We start from the raw sequence: 24367 nt of genomic DNA, 5'->3' as shown, positions 1-24367 counted from the left end.
ATGTAGCTAATCATAAAAGTCAAATGAACAAATATAAAGATTATATATAGTAATTATTTAAATGGATCACAGTTTTTAAATGCTGTTAAGCCAGATCTAATCAAGCTTCAACACCTCATTCATGAAAAAAAAAAATTAAGGTCCTTTGTTGGAAAATTCTCCCTTTTGATTTTATTGAAATAATTATATTGATTGGTTTTCTGCATTCGTCAAAGTTTGGAACAAATCATTTGAATGTAAATGCCCATGTAGTATAGTTTGTAGTTGCACTTTAATAGGAAAATGAACAGTCATGTACGTGATATTTTGACGGATATGACATTTATTTCTGTCCATTTTTCCTGACACGTAATGAGTAAAAGGATGATGATAGCATTGATGGATGATCCAGATTTCATTTTGCATTTTTCCTTCCAGGTCCCAGTCCCAAGCTCAGCTCTATCTACTCGACGGCCGAGGTCACCATAGAGGGTAGTAACGACCCGTACGGCGTATTAAGCATTGTCCCTGTTACCATGGTAACGATTGAAGCTGAAGATGCCAGCAAGACGCTCACATTTACCGTCCAAAGAACAGGTTAGTTTGTTGAAAAAATACAACTTTAGATTTGAAAAAAAAAACCAACGGAAAAGTTAATTTCAAGCTACCATTAAAGCCCTATTCAGATATTGCATGACACAGCCAATTCTGTATAATCAACCATAATACTAATATTTTGTCTATTATTTTTCTAAATTATTCAAATTTTTCCGCTTACTAATGTAACTAGTTTCCCCCAAGAAATTTTTTTTAGGTGACTCAACTTAAAACCAGTATAGTCCTTATACATATAATTTATTATTGATATTCTTAATAATCATTTACACAAACCCTTTGTCTTGTTTAGGAGGCTCATATGGAACCATCCGTGTCAGAGCTCGAACCGTTGGCGGTGGCGAGTCTTGGCAGGGCTCCCTCGTTGGTCAAGTCTCCAACAGGTCAAATACGATTGAGGAGGCCTTGGCTAACGCGCAGGGACAGAAACTTGCCGAGGTTGATGCTGATTACCAACTTCTGGAGGAAGAATTGATATTGAATGTGAGTAGAGGACAAAGGGTGTTTATGCTGATTCAAAAAGATGAAGAGACGGAAAAGTTTACTAGTCTGAGAGTGAAGTGTGCTGACTCTTGACTGATGTTGAGAGCGAGAGAGAGTGACAGACAGGTAGATACACAGACAGAGAAAGGGAGAATGTAGGAAGAGAAATGCACATAAAGACAGGAAGACACAAAGACACAGAAAAACAAGGTGGGAAATGGGAGTGGAGGTAGTACGAGAGGCAGAAAGGGGGGGTTAAAAAGTGGTAGATTAAGGCAGCACAATACAGAGAGACAGAGATTGGGGAGAAATTGTTCCGGAGGAAAGTTGAAGTGTCGATTTCCTTCTGATTTGCATTTATTAGTAAGAGAAACTGTTAACTTAAGTAGATTTAGAAAAATTGAAACTTAAGTAGATTTAGAAAAATTGAATTTCTATTCTAACCTGACTAGAGGTTTGTTTGCTGGTTACTATAAAAAATAAAGTTTTGAAATATTTTGTTTGTTTTCATGTTTCTTCACTCGCTATTTGATATATTGGATCTGACAATTTGATTGAGGACATGTATTATACCAATGTTGCTAAATTTTGATTCCCTTTTAATGGTTTATGAATTTACGTGAAAATGTGACCGTTTCCAATATGATGATGGTGATGACGATCATGGTAGTGATGGGGGTGGTTGTGATGATGGTGATAATTACTGACGATGGTGGTGATGATGATGATGACATTGATGATGATGATGATGACATTGATGATGATGATGATGATGATGATGGTAGTGATGGTGGTGGTGGTGATGATGACGCTGATGGCGATGAGGATAATGATGACATTGATGATGAGGGAATTAATACACAGGGGGTCATTATTCAAAACATGATGGGAATAAATATGACTCTGTAGACTTGGCATTGAATATTTTGAAGAGAGTACATACCCAGTAAAATTTTATGTTATTAAAAATGCTTTGAATTTAGCGTAAACCAACATCGTTCACTTTTCATTCGCTATTAATTAGGAAGGAGAGACAAGCACAAGTATATACCTGACAGTCAACAGTGATGACGTCCCAGAACCAGATGAAGTCTTCTTCATCTATCTTAGCCAACCCGAGGGCGGGGCACGCATCGCTCAGGGGGACAGTGACGGGGGATTGAAGGTAAAACTATATGACCTGTATTCTGGGGTTGGTTTCCAGAAGCCATCATAAACCTAAGTTTGTAGAATACTGAAGCACAAGTTCATAAGTGATTTCTGTGGACTTAGACTTATGAGAGTTTTTGAGAAAGAGGTCCCTGAATGCAGTCCAATTCAGAAGATCTTATCATGCAGGAGATGTGTAATTTACACAATGAATTGTGCAATATATTTGTGCATTGTTGTTTAATTTGACTTGAAGTCATACATGTACTTAACCTGGGATAGCTTGGGATACATGTACATGTAGCTTGAACCCAGATCACTAAGGGCACTTCGGCGGTCTTGTGGTTATGACACTGGTCTAGTAATCCAGAGGTTGTGGGTTCGAATCCCACCTGGCCTGCCTATGATTTTTTTTCATAGGCAGGCATCATGCAGCAGTTGCTGTGTTACACTTGTGGTATTGTTAGAGAAACATGTAGAACTTATTATTTATCATACTCAGATATTTGTTAAACAGGCCCCCATTCTGAAGGGCTCAAGTAGTGCTGTTTTGACAGCTGAATTGCTATTTCAGCTTTCATTTATCTTGACTTTTAAATCTATTTATATTTATTTTTGCCGTTGACAGGGATTTACTGAAGTGATAATCGCCGGCAACGACAATTACAATGGCATCATAGGATTCAGTGACATCTCGCTTTACGTCACCGTCTACGAGGACGTGAACCCTGTTGTGACACTTACTCTGGATCGTGGAGAAGCTTTCTTTGAAAATGTCACAGTGAGTTTCTTTTTAATCTTTGTGTTGATTTCTTATTTGTATTTCCCTCCAAATTGCTCTAAAATTATTTTTAATGCTGTCATATTTGAGACCAAGTTTCCTCTGTAAAAAGAACTCAAATGCTGTGTTATGCATTTGTGTAGACCGGAAATCAACACATTTGGTTTGGTTTACATGTATGTTTCTCTTAAATGATGTTTACACTTTCCATCCTTAAATTGCTTCCACTATTTAATCATCAATCGATAACATACCATACAAGTAAATCTAAAAAATTGTTATACATGTAGCTCATGGGAAAAATTTTCATTCATAAAAACCCTTGGGGTTATGATTACTCTGAATTTTATTCTCTGTCTGATTTTTGCATTAACTCATATAGTACATGTTTGACTGATTTCATTATTTTCTTGACATTTAGTTTAACCTTTAACCTTTGTAGTGCACTGTAGATTTAAAGCTACATGTTCAATCCCTGACCTACAGGTCGACTGGCGAGCCATGTACAGCCAATCGGAGGATGTTGCAAGTAACCGTGACCTCTCTGCTCAGCTGGAAAAGGTCGTGGGTGAGGTCACCTGCGAGGGCGGCATGCGCTACTGTTCCCTCCCCATCACCCTCGTGGATGACGAGGATCCCGAGTTTGCCCAGTCCTTCCTGGTTGAGCTGACAGGAGTGGGAGAGGGCGCTGTCCTGGCTGCCAGCTCCAGGTTGTTTGCCAACGTCACCATGGCTGATAGTGACTTCCCCAATGGACTTCTGCAGTTCTCTCGAGAATCAAGGTAATATGACTTACTTGGATTCTTGATATTTTTACTGCAACAGTACATGCATTATGTTCGTCATGGTGGTTTTGATGATGATGATGATGTCGATTACAAGATTTTTTTAAAAGTTTTTATTGAAATAAATCATAATATTTACAAATGATTAGCATGGTGAAAAAAAAATAAAATCATGAAATATTGCAATAAGAAAGAGGCAGATATAAGATTATAATTATCTAAAAGTTTTCAAGAGGGAAGCGCCGAGATAGAAACAAAATAAGACCGCCCTGAAGAAAAGGAGAACAGAAGCCAAAAAAGGGAATTGGACTAGAATGAGGACAGGCAGCTGAAGGATCCCCGCCCCAATTTTCTCTCCCTCTTCGATTACAACAAGATGATGATGCTGGTGGTTATGATAATGACAACAACGATTATGATGGCGATGGTGATAATGATGACGATGATGATGATGGTGATAAAGAAGGAAATGATGTTGCTGATGCCGACAATGACAATGACGATGATGATAGTCACGATTCTTAAAAGAAACCAAAGACACATTCAGGCTCCTCAATCTTAGCCAAACACCTTGTAGGATAACATATATTAGCTCCGATGTGCACTTCTTGAAAAAAGGAAGCATAGATAAAATTTTGATTTATCCGTAGTTTATTATTGTTGATGCGACTATCAAGATAGCAATCTATGATGTGTAACTTATATTCTGTTAAAATATGCCATCACTGTATCATACATGTACATATTCTCTTTATGATGAACCTGAAAAAAGAAAGAACTCCCTACACATCAAAGATGGCAATTAATTTGGCTCCTCTCTCATTACATGTGGAATTTCAAGATAACCTTTCATCAATATTTGTTTTATAAAGGCTTGTGAGTGTTGACACCTCTCCTGTCGAGGTCAGCCTGACCGTTGAGAGGGTCGGAGGGACATCCAAGACCGTTAGGGTCAGTTGGTCCACCGGTCAGCTCCAGTCGCCTACCACCACAGCGGGTGTGACGATCTATCCAGCCATTGGGGGTGCAGAGTTTACCTCGCAGGCCTCTACCTTGGTCTTTGCTCCTGGACAGGTAAGAACCCGATATATTGTCTGTTAATGATAAGCTTCATGTAGGTGCCACTACATTGGATGCGGCCCTCTGATAAAAAAAAAATCATTTTTTAAACACCATTTTAGTCATTCAGCTACCACCATAGTGGATACGGCCCTTTGACCTACCATAAGGGGGGTACTGAGGAGTGTAGAGCTTACCCCTCTACTTTCAGTAGAGGCGCACGGCCAATACGGGAGACTTGCTTTGCAAAAGAATAAAGAAACAACATCAACAAAAGCATTTTTCCACTGAGAATTTTGTCTCACTGAGGTCTGAAGCCCATTTGTTTTGTGTGTGGATGACAACAAAAATTCTTATTAAAACAAAAGTAGACTGGTGGATTTTTAAATAGATGGTGAAAAGGGGTAATTTTTCATGAGGAATCTGCCATCAAGCTAATCCTTTTGCAGCAAATGTTAGCAAAAGAAATTGGTCTCCCAAAATCTCTGAAATTGGATACACAAATTCTTTACAAAAGTCTCTGATATTGTAGAATTTCTTTTAGCGATTGATTGCATTGACTTCAATTTATAATCAATCGTAAAAATCAAGCGCATGGTTGATCGCCAACCTTTGTGTTACGGGACCCAGGGCCCTATGACATAAAAAAAAGTGGCTACGATGACAGATATTGCTGGAACGTCAACTTTCATTGGAAGAACCAATCAGCATTTCCTTGTTGTCATGGTAGTTGATAAATTCCAGCAAGATTTGCTATCAGAGCAAAAAATATTTTTTGAATTGGGGCCCAGGGTCCCGTAACAAAAAGGTTAATCGTATGCTTGATTGTACCATGTAATCAATCATTAAAAAATGTTCTAAGACGATCGCTACGCTTTTTTGTTCTGGCCCCTGGGCAGGTAACAATATTATCATTTGGTGAATTTAATCAGTAACCTCTAGTTACCTACTACCGCAGCAGGCGTGGCCCTTTGTTGAGTTATAATGGACATGGAGGGCCACAGAGCTTTTCCTTTGGACCTTCACCATGGTCTTTGCTCTTGAATAGAGAAGTTGAATGAAGTACTTGGTATGTGTGATTCAGGGATAAAAAAATTACTCTGGGGCTGGGGGCAATTTAGACTCGAAATGCTCAAAACAGCCTTGGAAGCTAAAAAATGGAGCCCTGGGGCGGTATTCTGAACATTGTCTTATCTCTGTATTTTATCTTATCTCAGGGATATGACAAAATCGGTATTCTGGTGGATGTCATAACTTTTGTCACAAAAATTGTCATAAATTTCGTCTCTTCTCTTTAGCGCGCACCAAAATCACGCGGCTTTCAATGCGCATAATTCTTTTATTCAAGCAAAAGATATGACAAAAGTTATGACAGGGGGTAGCAGTCATAGATTTTGTCATATCTTTTAGTACCAAATATTCCGATACCCTGCCGACTGAATGTCAAGCATATAATGATATTATTTAGATTAGATTGTGGTAGTAGTTTCACTCATCATCCATGACAATTTTCAAAATTATTTTTTCATGCTACAATTAGTTAGGCCCTACATATTAATTCCTCCTCTTTTTCTCTGTTTATCCTTCTTTTTCTACTTCTCCTCTAAAATCCTTCACAGCTCCCTGTCTCTCTTTGTAATTAAGCGCATCAATATTCGCGTAGTTGCGCGATGCCAGCAACTGCAGTGGGGATACGCCCTACCTGTAACGGGGCCTTCCTATTGGCTAGAAGGGCTCCCACTGGGAACTAACGATGATTTTGATTGGATTGCTTCCGAAAAGATGGGCGGGAACTTTGAGAGATATGACAGGGAAAAGACAATGTTCAGAATACCGATTTGTGACAATCATAGCGATGTCACATCTCGGAGAGATATGACAAAAGTTATGACAGTGTTCCAGAATACCACCCCAGGATATGCCTATTCATTGCAATTTTAAAGCCTATCCAGTGTTGTAGATTTAGGCAGTACTTGTAAGTTGTGAAATGTAACCTCTGAAAATAAAGAAATAATTTTTTAGCCTGGTGTGATTCCTTTGATAATATGGCGTCATTTCATGCGGCAAGAAATTCATCCACATTGTGCTGCACTCGACCCAGGTGAGGTAAATGGGTACCTGGCAGGAATTTATTCCTTGAAATGCCATCGCGCTGTAAAAGGCTGCGAGGCTAAAGCCAGGGTAATAATATCTAATTAAGCTCAAAGGGACGCATTTGGCAGTGATATGCGCTATATAAGCATGTTGGTATTATTATTATAATAGGATCAATCAAATTCATATTTTTATCCAATCTTGAAGTAAATAATGTAAAAAAGTAAGAAATGCTTCTTTCTTGTTTTAGTGATGATTTCTCCCTTTTTCCCCCTTTAAACAGCATTTTGTCTGTGATTGGAATTTTTTTTGGACCTTGTCATAGAGTTATACAGTTCATTTATTTTCCATTAAAAACTCAATCAAAATGAATACATACAAAATTCATGAATAGAAATTGGAAGGGTCCCAAGAAGAGCATGTATAGCTTGGGGGATGAGGCCCTGTACAATAATCGAAAAAAACAAAACTTATCTTAAATTATTAAAGTGTAAAGCAGATAAAAAGAAAACATGCCTCATACACACTCAATCACCCCAGCACACACCCAAAGAAAAGAAGGAAGCGCTAGCAGGAGAGAAAAAGAAAAGGAGAGATAGAGGGAAGAGATAGATCGAGAGGGGATGGAGAAAGAATGCCCTCGACTCAGTGCACATCAAATGTTTAAACAAAAATTACCTTAATGATGATTTTCTCCGTTTATCCCCCTTGAAACAGCGTCGTCTGACGATCACCATCACGCTGACACCCGACAACCCACCCTCGTCAGAGAACTTCCCCAAGCAGTTCCAAGTCAGGCTTATCACAGCTAATAATGGAGCAAGGTTAGTCCTTCAGCATCTTTTTTGTTGTTGCTTTTTTTGCTTTTCCCCTCCCCTCTTCTTTTGTTTATTTCTGTCTACTTGGATTTCAGTACAGCATTCTGGTCCTAGCTCTTGACATACGTGTTACACAAACACCAACACTGTACTGGAATTCACCCCAGTGGGTTATTCAAAGTTCTATATATATTTGTCAATGCTGAAAAATCTTTTAAGATCAGTAGTTGAATGTTTTTTTTTCTTTTGTTTTATGTTGGAACCATATTCCGTCATACCATTTGATTAAACAACCCAACGAACATAATGCAAGGGCGTACAAACTGAAGGACTTACATGTAACTAAAAAAATCTCTATATTAAGTGTTCTACCAAGCAAACCTATTGACATGTGGTGAAGGATTGTTTTTCTTAAAGGCAATAGAAACTTGAATTGAGTTATTTGTTTTATGGCTTTTACAATGTGGGGATATTACTTTGGTACCGTAGAAATAGATTTTGTGCTATATAAATGCATATTATTATTATTATTAAAATGTGTAACAAGTGAAATACACCTGTGTTTTTCAAACATCGCACATTGTTTTGTCCTTTCCTCTTGTTAGTGTGGAAAGCACTTATGGTATAGCTGATGTGGTCATTAGTGAAGATATGACCACGTCCGAGCTTTGGGATACCTGGTACTCCGCACTGACCGACACTGGCAACTCTGGTATTTACAAGTAAGTAGATAATATTCATACAAAGGAATGAATGGAAGGATGGATGGATGAATGAATGAACAAATTGGATGGATGGATTGTTAATTTACTCGTCTTTTTATACCCTGATCAAGTGAATACTTTGTTAATTTTTTCATATATTCATATGAATGAATGATTGCAAGTAGTTGTCTTTTTGTTGAGTGATTGACTTACAGATATATGAAAAAAATAATTTTAGATCATTTATGCTATAACATTTTGCCAAGAAACAGGAATTACTGCGTTCTCATTTTCTGATGTTAAAGATCGATTTGCTTTCAAAATTTCAAACACTATTTGTGTGAAATGTTCAATTGTTAAAACCAAAAAAAATAAAATAAAAAAAAATGTATTGGCACCCATGGAGGACATACCTTCATATTAATGAGCATATTACTTGTGAGTAATGGATATTAAGTGTAAGTCAGTGATATAAAGATAACTGCAACATGAACATGTATTCAATGTTTCTTTCTGACTTGCAGTGTTTTACAGAGTCTATCGGACCATGTGAGGCTGGATCTAAGCAGCAACCAGCTTGCCTTGGTAACTGACAGTCTTAACAGCATCGTGGCAGAAGGTTATAAGAGGCGGTAAGTGGAACATTCTGACTGAAAGCTCCATAGATTGTACATCAATGTTTTGCTAGACATGACAGACGACATATGAGGACGGTCTTAGTCAGCAACCTACGCAGTTTTTCCTGAAGATTTTTTTTTTAAGGGGGGGGGGGGGGGCCGGGTGGGGATATCCTATAAGCTACCAAAGTATGTGTATCTGATTAGCTGTTTGTAGTGAAAATCAATATCAAGATATTCTTGGAACCTTGACATGAACGTTTCTCCATTTCTCCAATTGATTATAAAGTTTGGCTATTATTATAATGTTATTCTTATTATTGTCACTACTACTGCTGCTGCTGCTGCTGCTACTGCTACTGCTGCTACTACTACTACTACTTCTACTACTGGAATTACTGCTACTACGACTACTATTGCTACTACTACTACTGCTGTTGCTGCAGCTGCTACTACTACTACATGTACTACTTCTACTACTACTACTACTATTTCTACTACATGTACTACTACTACATGTACTACTGCTACTACTACTACCACCACTAAATGTACTAGTACTACTTATACTAATACTACTACTACTTCTACTTTGTTTTCAACTGACAGGTTGCCAAATGACATTCAGAACCAGATGATGAGTCTCTACTGCACCTTGATGATGCCCACCAGGTCGGACAGCCGTGGCGTCTATGCCTTGGCAGAATCCTTCACGGCGTTCTCCTACACCCTCGTGACAGGATCAGAGTGCGAGACCATGGAACCGAGGATTATGGAGTGTGATCTCGCTAAGCTGGAGGTGGCAAGGTGGCTCCCCGATACGGTCAATGGGCATAGATTCGATGGGAAGTAAGTTGTATTTTATGGTCTCTGCTCTCTCTCTCTGTTTATTTCTATAAAAGTGAAATATATAAATCAATAAAAAAGTGAACAAATGAATGAATGAAATAAAAATGAATAGATGAATGAGTAAGTATATAAATAAATGAATAAGTACATTTGAGTGAGTCAGTCAGACAATGAGTGAATGAATACATGAATAAATAAACAAAGAAATGAATTAAGAAATATCAAATAAATGAAGAATGAATGAATGAACAAAGAAAGGGTTAAATGAATAAATGAACGAACAAACGAATGAATAAATTAATGAATAAATTAATTAATAGGTAAACAGAAATACTGTACATGTATGGTCAGTCTTAACGTTGCCTTCTTAACATCTGCATGATTTCTTGATCACATCTTTTCCTCAGGGAGAATAACTTCTTCACTCTACCTACTGATCTATTGAATGCGGAGCTTCATGGAAAGAGTTCCAGTGACCCCAAGTGTGAGGATGTGCACTTTATTGAGTACAACAGTCAACAATGGTTCCATGGCAACGATGGCTTGGAAACACTGAATGAACAGGTAAATTATATCTTTTTTTTATTCAAATTCAACTTTATTTAAAAAAATATATATATATTATAAACCTGTATATACAAGTTTGATGTTAAAAGATATTTTTCATGTGGGGGGTCAAATAAAGCACAACTACTTGTATAAACTGGCCTTCTACTAATACAAATTATATTAATACATGTTATTTTTATCAATTGTCATTTCGTTATCATCATCTCCATCACCATCATCCTCATGATGATGATCATCATGATCATCATCATCACCACCATCATCATTCCCATCATCATCACCACCACCATTATTATCATCATCATCATCAGTATCATCGTTGTTGTTGTCCTCATCATCATCAATACCCAGACTAAATGTATTCACATCCTCAATCTTTCCAACTTTCTTTCTTCAGGTCTTGTCTGTGGGTATCAGGGGAGCAGAGATGAATTTCACCAACCTGTTGACACCGGTCCAATACCGCATCTCCACTGGCGGCTCTAGGGTCACCCCCCTTGGAGCATCGTGTATCCTGTACAACGGTCCTTCACGTCAGTGGCTAACCAGCTTCTGCAGTGTAGTGGTAAGTTTACACATTGCCCATAATCACAATGTGCCGTGGTCTAGTGGTTGCGACTCTCGTCTTTCAATCAGGGGGACGTGGGTTTGAATCCCGGTCATGACATGTTTTCTTTCAGCAAGAAATTTACCCACATTGTGCTTCACTCAACCCAGGTGAGGTGAATGGGTACCATGGGATTAATTCCCTGAATGCACCAAGCACTGAAAGGCAGCTCAAGCTACAGCTGGGGTAATAATAAAAACAATGCATCTCGGAATAGATTATTTCCAGGGAGATGGTGCTGTATAAATGCCTAATATCATAATGATATGAACATTTGTAATGCGCCGGTATCCACCATAAAAAGATGCTCATGGCGCAATAAAAAGAAAGGGAAATCTACTAAAAAGAAGGAAGAATTTTGATTACTTAAAAGCTTGTGTGAATAACCAGGTTTTCAGAGAATTTTTGAAAGTGGTAGTTGGTATTAGTCTGATTAAAACACTTTTCCAAGTGAAGTCAGATTTTCGAGTTTTATTTCGGACCATCTCCAAGATCTGATTTTTTATAGAGAAACAGGCAGCAACAGAACTTTGTAGAAACTTAAATTGTTGTATGAATGATTACATGTAGCTTTATTTTTATTCATTTTTTTTTTGGGGGGGGGGCAAAATCTATTCAATGATGGTGTACTCTCCTATTTATTTGCATAACAAAGAAATAAGTATAATGACATAGATTTTATCAATACACAATGTGAAAGTAATTCTAGTCTATTTTCTGTCACCTCACCAGGTGAGGTGAATTGGTACCCGGTAGGAAGAAATTCCTTGAATGCTTGAGCGCCCGATCAAGGTAGCCATGCTAAAGCCGGGGTAATAATAGCAGGGCCCACTGGGATAAGTTTTCGGAACTGAAGTGGCTACCCTGGGTAAATGTGCCGCTATTATTATTATTATTATTTGTACCATTACATAGATTCCATTTATATCCTGATTGAATATTTTCATCTCGTAAACATGTCCGACTATCAACTCATCCTTTCTATCTAGTCTGATGGTGGTGACTTTGTTGAATGTTCCTGCAATCATCTCTCAGAGTACGCAGTCCAGGCTCAGACAGACAACCTGATTGGATACAACCAATACGTCTATGCGTCCTGCTTCATCTGCATTGTGAGTACTATTGAAAATGTTTCTAGTCGTGGTGTAATTATGCACTAAAAATATTTTGGGGACCTGTGGCAGAAATAAGTGTAAACACACACATTACAGGGCTGTCGCCAGGGGGGTGCGAACGCACCCCCCTTCAGAACCAAAAAAAATAAAATGAAATAAAAAAAAAAAAACCGGAGGGGGGGGTAGGGATACTTGAGGGCTCTTTTGAAAAAGATCTGGCCGGCGGGCTATATAACTGCATGAAATTGAGTTAATACGTTGTTTTTGTGTTTTTTTTTTCATAAAAAGCACCCCCCCTAGAAAAAAGCTGGTGACGGCCCTGCATTAACATCAGAAGATCAATCGTAAGTCCCCAAATCCATGCTTCTGATATGAACTCTTTATGTAACAGGCCCCTTGGAAGTTTTCAATGCCAACGCCAGTTCCAGCATCCTCTGCTGGTGATGAAAAGAAGTAGGAATATAATTGTCGTCTCATGCCAGAAGACCAGGGCCCCGTCTTACGAAGAGTTACGATTGATCCAATCAATGTAACTCTATGGAAATCCATCTATGTCATAATTTTTTTCTATAGGAAATTTGTACAATGTCCTTTGTAAACAATAGAAGCACATTGAATTTTCGAGAAAACAATGAATGCAGGAATATACATCATAGTTAGAAAATATTTTGAACAAACATGAATAATACATTGCTGATGTTCCTGGCCGTCCATAGTTGTGATTGATTGGATCAATCGTAACTCTTTGTAAGACGGGGCCCTGATATTGTGTGTTGGACCATATGACTAAGTTACAAGACAGTCATCTTTCGATTAGTTAAATTTCAGCATTCGTTATTTACTTGCTTTAGTTTTCTTTAGTTTTTATGTCCTTGAATTGGTCAGCTTTGAAGGTTGATCCTGAGGCTTATGTAATCACACGGGTATACCATATTGATACACTGATAGATTTAGGCTAGCATTTCTGCTAGGTCTTATTTGAAAAATTACTTAACTTTGATTCACACTATTATTGTTCATATGGATCGAAAAAAATAATCAATTGTCTTTTATTTTGATGGGCACAAATCTGATAATATATGTATGAAAAAAACTCGATTACAGGTACACTTTACAGGTCGTTTATTAAATGTTGCATTCGTTTTTCAAATGATTTTTTTTTCTTTTTACTAGGGTGGTATGTTCCTGGCACTGGTAGCCCATTGGTTCTGTGCAGTCCAGTGTATGTTTGCTGCTAAGCTTCTACTACACCTCTGCTTTTCATGTATGGCACTGCAGGTGAGATATGTCATTCATCATTTTGGTTTTCAGAAAAAAAAAGAAAAAAAGACCATTGAAGATAATGAAGAGGAGGTGTATGGTTTTCTACATGTATGTGATTAGTCCTGAATAGGACTGATGGGATGAAGAGAATTTGATTGGAAATGAACATGAAAGGGATTGAGTAGTATGCAGCGCTTAGGGGAGACTGGGGTTAGTTGGAACATAGGGTAAGTTGAAACATTGTAATTTTCTTTAAAGCCAGTGAAATAAATTTATGCAATACTGCCCTCAATTTATTACTATTAATAATACAACAGTGTTGTATTATTATAATAATAATATAGGATATTTATATTGCGCACATATCCACCTTGTTAGGCGCTCCTATATTACCCGGCTAAGCTAGGCGTTCATAGCGCACACAGCTTCTTAAGGAATTACTTCCTACCGGTACCCATTTACCTCACCTGGGTTGAGTGCAGCACATTGTGGATCAGTTTCTTGCTGAAGGAAATTACGCCATGGCTGGGATTCGAACCCACGACCCTCTGTTTCAAAGTCCGAAGACTGATCCACAACGCTCCATGCAATAATACTACACTGTGGGGCAATATTGCATAAATTTGTTTTACAGTCGTTAAAGAAAATTACAATGTTTCAACTTACCCAATGTTCCAACTAATCCCGGTCTCCCTATATAAGTGTTTCATCACATTATTATTATTATACTTACTGTTATTAATAGTGATATTATGATTTTTATTATCATTATTGTTATTATTATCATGATTATTAATTAATAAAGAAAATTCCTTGCAATTCCCTTCTTTTCCTCTCTATAGATCGTTTTTGTAATCTCTGCATACATCAGTAGTTGGGTTGGTGTTCAAGGATGTTCAGCTCTGGGTGTCGTCATGCATTTCTTCTTCCTCTCTCAGTTCACGTGGATGCTGATACAGGTGAATACCCACTTGGTCTAATGTTTTAATTCTTCATTTACCATTTCATTCTATTCCCAGACTACATGTACAGACACGTACATGTTTGCCCATTTTTGTGTAGTACGCACATAGGATGCGTGTATGCTTCCAATTTTCAGGTCAAATTAAGTGCTCTCAAATTCGTAGGTAAAATAAGAAAGTTTTGGAGTTTTTAGCTTTTGCAAATGAGGGAACCAATGTCGTCACCCACTCTTTTTCTTTTTTTTAGTTTGTTATGCAAAATATGAAAAACATTTTTTATTTTCTCCTCATGATGTGACTCTAACTTTGATTCCTCCCTGAACATGTGTCATTCGACATTGTTATTTTAAACAAATTGTGATTCAATGAAACGTTCCCTTTTTTCACATTGAAGTCAACCCAGGACCATGGCACATAACTAAGAATATACATGTACCTGCCCTATAGGCATAGCCAATCCATACATGCAACATGATAACATACAGATAAAATAGAAACTTAAAAGACTTCATTTGAATAAGAGAGTAATGGGGACAATTAAAAAGATGGAAAATAAATTATTTCCATGTTGCGCATTGTCCTCTAGACGACGAAATAGTGTAGATTGAATGAATTTACATGTCAGCTGCACATTGTAGAAACTGTAACAGGTATTCACAAGGATTATAGATTTTGAACACGAATCTTTAGAAGTGATTGTAAATTCTTGTTTTCTTGTCTAAATCTTAGATATGAATTGATCTCTTCATAAATGAAACTTGTATGAGATGGTTATTGGAAGTGTTTTTCTAGGATAAATTATTAGTTACCAAGAATAAATGTTATATTTTTCTGTTCCTTTCTGATGATATATAAAATTTTCATTTTATTTTCAGTCTGTGAACTTCTGGAAGGTATTCATTTTGAATGATGAACACACAGACCGGTTCTATGTACTCTTCTTTGTGCTTGGATGGGGTAAGTTATTTTGGTCATCGCTTTTATTTCGATTGCTTTTTATTATTGATCTAAAAAAAGTATTTACCTTTGAGTTAATCACCCCCCCCGAGCCCTCCAAAAAATTTCGAACTGGTAGTGTGCGATGTATTATTGATTTCTTTCAAATGTTTATTAACTTATGCATGAAAATTATTTCACCAAATAGATAATACATATGATTTTAATTTGTGGTGTAAATTATTCTTTTTAGCAGTCCTAATAGTTGTATTTCTCATTTTTGAGTGCCTTATTTATTGCTGAATCTTTTTGAAGCATGATTATATTATAAAGGGTAAAAAAATTCCATTTACATTGACTTTGTACACAAATTCATGTTTTGAAACGATTTAGAATCCGACAAGTGCAAGACAATATATCTTACGTTATTTCAAAACTGTGTACCTGGACATTGTAAATGTGACTTAAAAAGATGCTCGAGACTTTATAAGTGCAGCATAAAAAGTTTGTACAGTGGAATGGTCATGAAAGATGTGGGGGGGGTTCAACTCCTGCTATTGAATCCACCCCTGGTTAGAAAAGAAAACTCTTTTAAATTGAGCAGACTATCTTAACAGTTGATTAATAATAATTATAATACATGTAGTGACATTTATATTGCGCTTCATAGTTTGTATTTCTAAGAACTTTACATTGTAATTTTTATAATCCCTGTCATAGAAACCATCAATGTACCACACATCCTACCGGGTACCCATTCAAACTTGGATGGAGAATTAAAAATTGCTAATAAAAGTAAATTTTGAAACATTCCAACATCCATTATCTTATGTTGATTTCCTCACCACAGCGCTGCCAGCTCTCGTGATCGTCGTGTACGTGGTGGTGGCATATGCCGGCTTAGGATGGGATTTCTTCCAAGACAAGTCATCGGGTACCCTTCAGGCAATCTATGGGGATGTCAATGGCAAAGAAGACATGTAAGTGTATCCCTCCTTGGTATTGCATCATTATATGAATGGTGTTATTTGTGAGTAATCATATAGTAGTTAGTAGTTTTCAAAGCCAGCACTGCTTCTATATTGAATCGCTTCATGCAGGTGAGACTGCCAGAGAAGCTCCACTTGTTTAAAACTTGCTTTCATTTCTTTATTTCTACATCAACTGTGTGTACAAATGATCCATGGGTCATACGACATGTGTGCTGTTGAGGATGATGGGTCTCAAAGATCATCTGGGGGTCAAAAGGTCAAGTTTTTGTTCAACATATTCTCATTTCTTTATTTCTGCATTGGTACTAATGAAACTTGGGCAATACCACATGTGTGTTCATGGGGATGATAAGGTCAAAGTTCAAGTTTATATTCAACATATTCTCATTTCTTTATTTCTGCATTGGTACTAATGAAACTTGGGCAATACCACATGTGTGTTCATGGGGATGATAAGGTCAAAGGTCATCTAGGGGTCAAAATATCATATTGCATATTTCATTGATCACAAAATCAGGCAAGACTCGATGGTTCATGAATTCATTGTTTTGTTTATGAATCTTCTTGCAGATGTTTCATGCCCAACGGCTATGCTGCTCTGGCTACAGCCATGGCACCCGCTGCCCTGTCTCTGATTGGTGTCTTTGTAGTGGTCATACAGGCCTACCAAGTCAAACCGCAGTGGAAGCGATACGACGATGTCTACATGGGCAGCTACAACACCACAGGTATGGCTTATCAGGAGGAAAGTGGTGTTTGGTGATGATGATGGTGGTGTTTGATGATGATGGTGGTGAGGTGGTGTTTGGTGATGATGGTGAGGTGGTGTTTGGTGATGATGATGGTGGTGAGGTGGTGTTTGGTGATGATGATGGTGGTGAGGTGGTGTTTGGTGATGATGATGGTGGTGAGGTGGTGTTTGGTGATGATGATGGTGGTGAGGTGGTGTTTGGTGATGATGATGGTGGTGAGGTGGTGTTTGATGATGATGGTGGTGAGGTGGTGTTGGTGATGATAATGGTGGTGGTAGTGGTTAAGGTATAAATAATGATGATGATATGAGATATTATGAAAACAAGAGTTTGGTTGGGTGGTGTAATCGGTGGTGATTTTAACAATGATATGATGATGATTATATGACAAACAAAACAACTTTGATGGAATAGTGGTCGTCATTGAGATCATGTTTGTAATGGAAATTTCAACAATGAAATGATGATTATGATATAACACAACATAAAAACAGGAGCAGGGGGGTTAATGTCACTGTGATCATGCTTATAAAAGTGATTTCAACAATGATTTGGCTACGATGTTGATGATGTTGATAAAGACAATTAGAAATATCACTGAAGGCGATCAATACCCTCGCCCTATGCTGTTACTGTACCATGGTAATGCATTTTCCAACACATTGAGAAAATGAATATTGCATATCTTTACCCCAGATGAACATTTCTGTCAACTTTCATCAGCACTCGGGAAGTAGTTTGATCCACAATGAGTTTTCCTGGATTTTCGGCCATAATATGTGGTTACCATGGCAACACAATTTCTGACAAATGTTGAAAAATGTGTCTCACACATCTTTACCTCAAGACCAATGTGCGCCAAATTTATTGAGAATCTCTTAAATTTGAGGAAGTAGTTCAAACTACAACGGTCCGATCGATCGTACACTGATTCATATACATGTTCAAACTTCATTTGGTGGGGTATAAAGATTTCATATTACTGTACCTTGCTCTCCTCCACGTATATCAAATGTCCTTTGGTGTCAAAGTAATTTTCTGTAGTACATTTGCTAGAAAAACCTTTGCATTTTCTAATGTATTGACATATTTATTCTATTTTCTCTATCGTTTTCTTCAGAATACAAGCTGATGCTTGTATTCTGGTTACTCATAGCATTTACCTGGCTGTGGGGAGGTCTCCATATGGCCTACAGTCAACTATGGCAACTTATCCTCTTCTGCATCTTTAATATACTACAGGTATGTGTCAATGCAGTACTATTCATCTTACAACATTGTGATGATTTGCATCTGGGTTATTCCATGAAAGGAGGGGGGATCCAAACATTGGTTATAAAACGTTGTGTGAGGAGAAAAAATGAGTAAAACAGAAGGGTGAGAGTGTGACAGAAATTGGATGAGCAATAAGAAATTCTTGGCTGTTTTAAATTGAGATCCATGAGAATATGTAAATTTCAAATTGGCGCCTTTCGCAACTGGAGCTAAAGCCGAGGAAATATATAGTGCACCATTGAACAGGCAATTTGATAATCGGCGACTCATAACGGCCATAAATCATCTTATTACATGTAGTTTTATATCAGCTTTGGATTTTAAATAGGGCCACAACATTTGTTAAAAGAAGAGATTTTCCTTGGTAAGTTTTATGGGAGGTCCCGAGGTCTGTAACAAAACTTCCTGATTCATCCTACGATTGATTTATGCGTTTTGAATATCTTTACCCTTCCTCATTCCCTCAGGGTCTGTACGCCTTCTTCTTCTACACCGTGCTACGTAACCAACTCTGCCGACACCCCTCCAAGGGGAACTACACCCTGAATGCTTATGACAACACTGGACTGATCCTGGACAATAGCCACACCTACTCCAGTCAGAATCTAGTGGCCCTGCCCCACGAGAAGGGCTCCTTGTCCAAGAATGGTACCCTGACCAAGCTGGAGGCTCAGCAGATGATCGATAGGGCTATGAGTCAGATGAGCCAGCATGGAGAGGTAGGGTAGTATACACATAGGCCCGTATTCTGAAGTCAGGTTTAACTTAGACCACGATCTAACTCTGTGCTAAAATTATGGGGAACCAAAAGTTAAGAAATATTTCTTATGTTTACTACTTTGATTCCTTTTGCTTTCATAATGAAAAAAAAAAAATACTTCAGTTATCATTCCCAGACAATTATGAACAATTTCAGTGTCATATCAGTTAATATATTGAATGTGTACTGTTAGGGATTGGTGCCCCAGTTGGCTTTCCATAGTTAAACCAGGGTTTAAAATTAAACCCTAGTTCAGAATACGGGCCATAATGAATATTTATGAGCGCAATGGACAGAATACTTCATGAGGTGAAATAAGCAAGGATACATTTCATTTTTGTCTCACCTGCGAAGCAGAGTGAGACTATAGGCGCCGCTTTTCCGACGGCGGCGGCGGCGTCAACATCAAATCTTAACCTGAGGTTAAGTTTTTGAAATGACGTCATAACTTAGAAAGTATATGGACCTAGTTAATAAAACTTGGCCATAAGGTTAATCAAGTATTACTGAACATCCTATTAGAGTTTCATGTCACATGACCAAGGTCAAAGGTCATTTAGGGTCAATGAACTTAGACCATGTTGGAGGGATCAACATCGAAATCTTAACCTGAGGTTAAGTTTTTGAAATGTCATCATAACTTAGAAAATATATGGACCTAGTTCATGAAACTTGGACATTATGGTAATCAAGTATCTCTGAACATCCTGTGCGCGTTTCAGGTCACAGGTCAATGAACTTTGGCCGAACTGGGTGTATCTGTTGAATTACCATCATAACTTTGAAAGTTTATGGATCTGATTCATGAAACTTGTACATAAGAGTAATCAAGTATCACTGAACATCCTGTGCGAGTTTCAGGTCACATGATCAAGGTCATGTAAGGTCAATGAACTTTGGCCATGTTGGGGTTTTTTGTTGAATAACCATATCTCTGTAAGTTTATTGGTCTAGTTCATAAAAAGTTGACATAAGAGTAACCATGTATCGCTGAACAAAGTCAGCACTGCTGCTATATTGAACCGCGTGATGCAGGTGAGACGGCCAGAGGCATTCCACTTGTTCACCTAAAATGAAGTGTTCGGTCCATTGCACAACTGAAAAGAACAGTCATTATTTGATTTACGGTATATGACACCTAATAATAGGTCCTTGTAATTTGAAAAATATGAATTTTTTTTTGCTCCCGCTACAATTGCTTGGGCTTAATTTCGCCTAAGATATAGGTTAGGGTTCGAGGCCTGAACGATATCTTGTAATTTATGGGTAACTTTGTGATTGGATAGACTGCAACATTTATTTCATATTTCAGGCATTATTTGCATGAAATATTCATGGTTCATTATTGATGCACAGAAAATAATGAACATGTAGATTGTGATTGGTAATAAAAACAAATCTGTATGACCTGTTCGAATATGAATGGCCAAATAACTGGATTTGCACATGATGTTTAAATAATACTCTGATGGAAGCTTTCATATGTTGGTACTCTGGCCATCGATCCATACAGATGACATGATTTGTACAATAACATCGCATCTCAAAAATAGAATATTTTTCTAGATAAATGGCGCTATATAAATGCCTATTATTATCTGTACCATTTACATCATTCACAAATTTTTTGTTACAGCTTGAGTGGGATCGACATTCTGTACACAGTCACCACAGCATCCTAAACACCAAGACCCCATCTATACAAGGGAGCAACCTCTACGCCCCCGCTCCCTTCCAAGACGCCCTCCCTACCGCTGCCCCACCCCTCCCACAGGTCCGCCTCCACCCCTCGCCACCCGTCCCTCCCCCACCCCCAGCTCCCGCCATCATGGAGCAGGACGACGACACCGAGTCGCAGGACTTTGACGATCTCATCTTCGCGCTCAAGACGGGCGGGGCTTATCAACTGGCGGATTCCTCGCAGGAGAGACCGCGATCGAGGGCTTCCAGCTCCCCGCCGAATCAGTCGTGGAAGGAACAGGATGAGATATCACCGGTATTAAGAGTGTCGCCCGACAGTGAAGATCATTATCAAATGAGACGGATCAATATCGCCGATACTCATTTATGATCTACCCCCTTAGTTAAACTCTTTGCCCGTCAGGGACAGAATCACTCCAGTGCCACATTAATTTCAAGGTGCAACCTTTAGAGGGGTTTTGCATGGACTATGCTAATTCAGCTCACAAAAGCTTTTGATTGGCTTATTGTAAAGAAAAGCTTTGTGTGTACACAGTAAAGCGATGCACACATCACTATTGTGTATGAACAACAGACTTAATGCACTCTGTGTGTATTGTGAATAGAATGTGACTCGAGTCGAAACTGGCAGTCTGCTGTACGTGACTCTTGTCAAACAAAGCGGGCAAAGAGTTGTTGTGGGGTGTTGCATCGAAAGCCTCTTTCTATCAATTTTGTGATTGAGTCGATCAGGATCGGCTGCAAATTAGTTGCTACTCGACTTTCTTGCAACTCTCCACAAGTCATCCATTCAGGTTTTGTGTAATAAGAACTGCCATGTGTTAGATGTAATTCCAATGAACCATTTTTGATAGAATAACTGTAAGAAAGTTTTGAAACATAGAGTTACTTTTGTAATAAAGAAATAGAAAACAGTAAGCGATTAATATATTCATGAATGAAATGTTTTCTTCCTTTTTTAATAGAAAGTAGAGATACCAATTCTCGTGTTTGTAGGCTGTATGTGATGTTAAATATACTGCACCATCATATTTATTACTTGATCAATGATTTTGTAATTGAATTACTCAGTACTGAAGTGAATATTCTCAAAAGCCAGACGTGCTATTGAATTAATTGTATTCAAGATGTATTTCACTCTTGTTCCAGGGGATTGGAATGTATTTGTATTTAATCATTTTCTTGCCTTAGAATCAGCGGATGTGTAATTCATTGTGGTGCAGCGATTATGTACATATAATATCAGCTCTGCCCAGGCCGGAATCACAGGCTTGGTTGAAATTTAACTAACGTAAGCACCGATATCACAGGGTTTGTGAAGGTTTTGCAAGAAAGCAAATGAATAGGTCTAACACTCATACTTTACGCAAGAAACGAGTGTCTTTCGTTTGGAAGAAGTACTCGTGAATGAAAAGTGACTCCAATTCAAACCCCACAAACTATCTGCAGGGCTTCCGATTATTTTGCACCATTTTGATGCATGAAAATAAATTTTGGGCTTATAATTTGCATCCTCGCTAATCGTTTGAGAGCCCCTGTGACTTGGCAGAGTTAATAGTGATTATTAAAAGTCATTTGCTGAAATAATTATAAAAACCCAACATTCATTTGCTTTGTCCATTTTAGAATAGAAACGTTTGTCGACAGCTACAAATCCCAAATGTGCTGTGAGTTCTACATGTATTTATTGTAATATAAAAATAAGACGTGTTGTAAGTTTTTAGTGAAGTATTTAAGAATAGGAATGGCTGAATGTACTTTTCATAAAATGTCTTTCATTTTTTTCTCTATTATTGCTGCCTTGCTCCAAGGGCTCAACCGTACAACTAGGAGTGTGCAGTATAGTTAATTCTTTCCTACACATTTAACATTGCCTTAACCCTAACTAGGCCTTTGATATAGTCGGAGTCACAAACTGTCCAAATTTGCTACACCATTCTAAAGTTACTCAACATATTCTATGTTTCCAATTATATCATTGAAAATATCCCATGAAAAAAACAAAAAGTTGAAAAAAATAATTTGGGTTTGGTAATTCCCTTCCCTGCTGTAATTATAGCCTGGCCTAGTTAGGGTTAAGATAGTTAGTAAGTGGAGACACCACTTCACATAAAACTGTTTCAATGAAATAATTCAAAAATATTACGACCTTGTTATTTTTTGTATGATTTTTATATTCTCAACTTGAATACATAAAGAAAAAATTAAATGAATATTTCATTTGCATTATTAATTCACAGACACGGTTAATTTATCAACACCTTGATTTATATAAATATGTTTTATATACAAGAAGGAAATGCTTTATAGGCTCCATAAATCTCAGAGGTATTTATTATGAATACTATATTTCACCTTGACATTAAAGTACCTTGAATTTTCTATTGTGTGTGTGTTCAATCATGTTATATATATTTCTACTTTATACGCAAAGTGCTATTCTTATAAATTTTGCTGCTTGTGTGAGTTATATATTAGAGAAAATTAAAACAATACAACTGAATTAAAAACATCCTGTTGCCTTAATCGTATTTCATAATTTATTGCACAAAATTAAAACCTTTCATACCTTATACTGTCTCTGCTACCCTACAAAAATAAGCCTGTGTAATCAAAAACACTGAATTTAGAAAAAAAAATAGATTTACTCAAAATTAAATGATTGGCATGGTGGAAAATGCCCTAAATTAGACCATTTTGATTATTTCTTATTATTAGGAGCAATGACTAAATTCAGAGGTAGTATTGATTGATATTCAGAACCTGCCTCCCTACTCATTTTGATCATGAAGGCCTGTAGAGGGTAGTCCTGGTTGATATTTGAATTCAATGTTAGTCGATTATATCGCAAAAATCATGATGAAAATTCATTATTAAAACCGGGCATTTCTGAGTTAGAGTTGGTTGAATATTAAACCAGTACTCAGGAGTATTTGTGGTTAAAAAAAGTGATGAAAAAAAAATTCATAATTGTCAATATTTGGGGCATCGCGTTACTGTGATCTAATCAACATAAATTAGTAAATTTTCATTTTATTATAAAATATTCATACAAGTATTGAAGTACCGCCCAGCACTGCTGTATGGTTATACTATCCTATCTACTTCACTCCATATTACCCTTGTTTTGAGTATAATAGTGTATTGAAGAGTTTTTGCTCTTCGTCGAAAATTAGTGAACCGAAACAGCAGTTTCGGTGCTCATGAAAATTGCAGATTTGAATCACCAATTTCGACAAAGACTTCTTGGGTGCTCTTTTTTATGAGGGGCATTTGACAATAATAAATTACATTTTTATAGCGCATAATACATAAGGTCTCTATGCGCTTCACATAATTTTATGCAAGAATATACATATACCTATCGAAGAGAGATTAGAACTGATAATAACTTCACCTGAATCTTACATAAAATGTCAATTTAAAAAAAAAATAGGTTATGGGCTATTTTGAACAAATAAGCAAAATGCAACTTGCTCTCATACCTCTCCCCTTTCTCTG

The 24367-nt window shown here is 37.4% G+C and overlaps 1 protein-coding gene across 1 annotated transcript in view; it reads left to right on the top strand.

Moving 5' to 3' along the window:
- LOC121415102 (adhesion G-protein coupled receptor V1-like) overlaps positions 1 to 22398 on the top strand; it is a 109675-nt gene extending 87277 nt beyond the window's left edge. Inside the window, exons 78-98 of the mRNA XM_041608198.1 lie at positions 418 to 576; positions 887 to 1077; positions 2102 to 2242; positions 2855 to 3007; positions 3494 to 3789; positions 4665 to 4866; positions 7663 to 7769; positions 8369 to 8485; positions 8992 to 9099; positions 9694 to 9933; positions 10341 to 10497; positions 10901 to 11068; positions 12100 to 12222; positions 13399 to 13503; positions 14331 to 14447; positions 15326 to 15407; positions 16237 to 16366; positions 16949 to 17106; positions 18251 to 18372; positions 18873 to 19124; positions 20802 to 22398. Coding sequence (XP_041464132.1) covers positions 418 to 576; positions 887 to 1077; positions 2102 to 2242; positions 2855 to 3007; positions 3494 to 3789; positions 4665 to 4866; positions 7663 to 7769; positions 8369 to 8485; positions 8992 to 9099; positions 9694 to 9933; positions 10341 to 10497; positions 10901 to 11068; positions 12100 to 12222; positions 13399 to 13503; positions 14331 to 14447; positions 15326 to 15407; positions 16237 to 16366; positions 16949 to 17106; positions 18251 to 18372; positions 18873 to 19124; positions 20802 to 21236 — 3563 coding nt within the window. The 3' untranslated portion in view covers positions 21237 to 22398. The remainder of the gene's footprint in view (positions 1 to 417; positions 577 to 886; positions 1078 to 2101; positions 2243 to 2854; positions 3008 to 3493; positions 3790 to 4664; positions 4867 to 7662; positions 7770 to 8368; positions 8486 to 8991; positions 9100 to 9693; positions 9934 to 10340; positions 10498 to 10900; positions 11069 to 12099; positions 12223 to 13398; positions 13504 to 14330; positions 14448 to 15325; positions 15408 to 16236; positions 16367 to 16948; positions 17107 to 18250; positions 18373 to 18872; positions 19125 to 20801) is intronic.
- The last annotated feature ends 1969 nt before the right edge of the window (positions 22399 to 24367 follow it).

The sequence above is a fragment of the Lytechinus variegatus genome, chromosome 5 (genome assembly GCF_018143015.1).
Source record: "Lytechinus variegatus isolate NC3 chromosome 5, Lvar_3.0, whole genome shotgun sequence".
Lineage (NCBI taxonomy): Eukaryota > Metazoa > Echinodermata > Echinoidea > Temnopleuroida > Toxopneustidae > Lytechinus > Lytechinus variegatus.
Note: the sequence above shows the minus strand (reverse complement) of the source record. Positions and strands in the feature narration are given on the sequence as shown.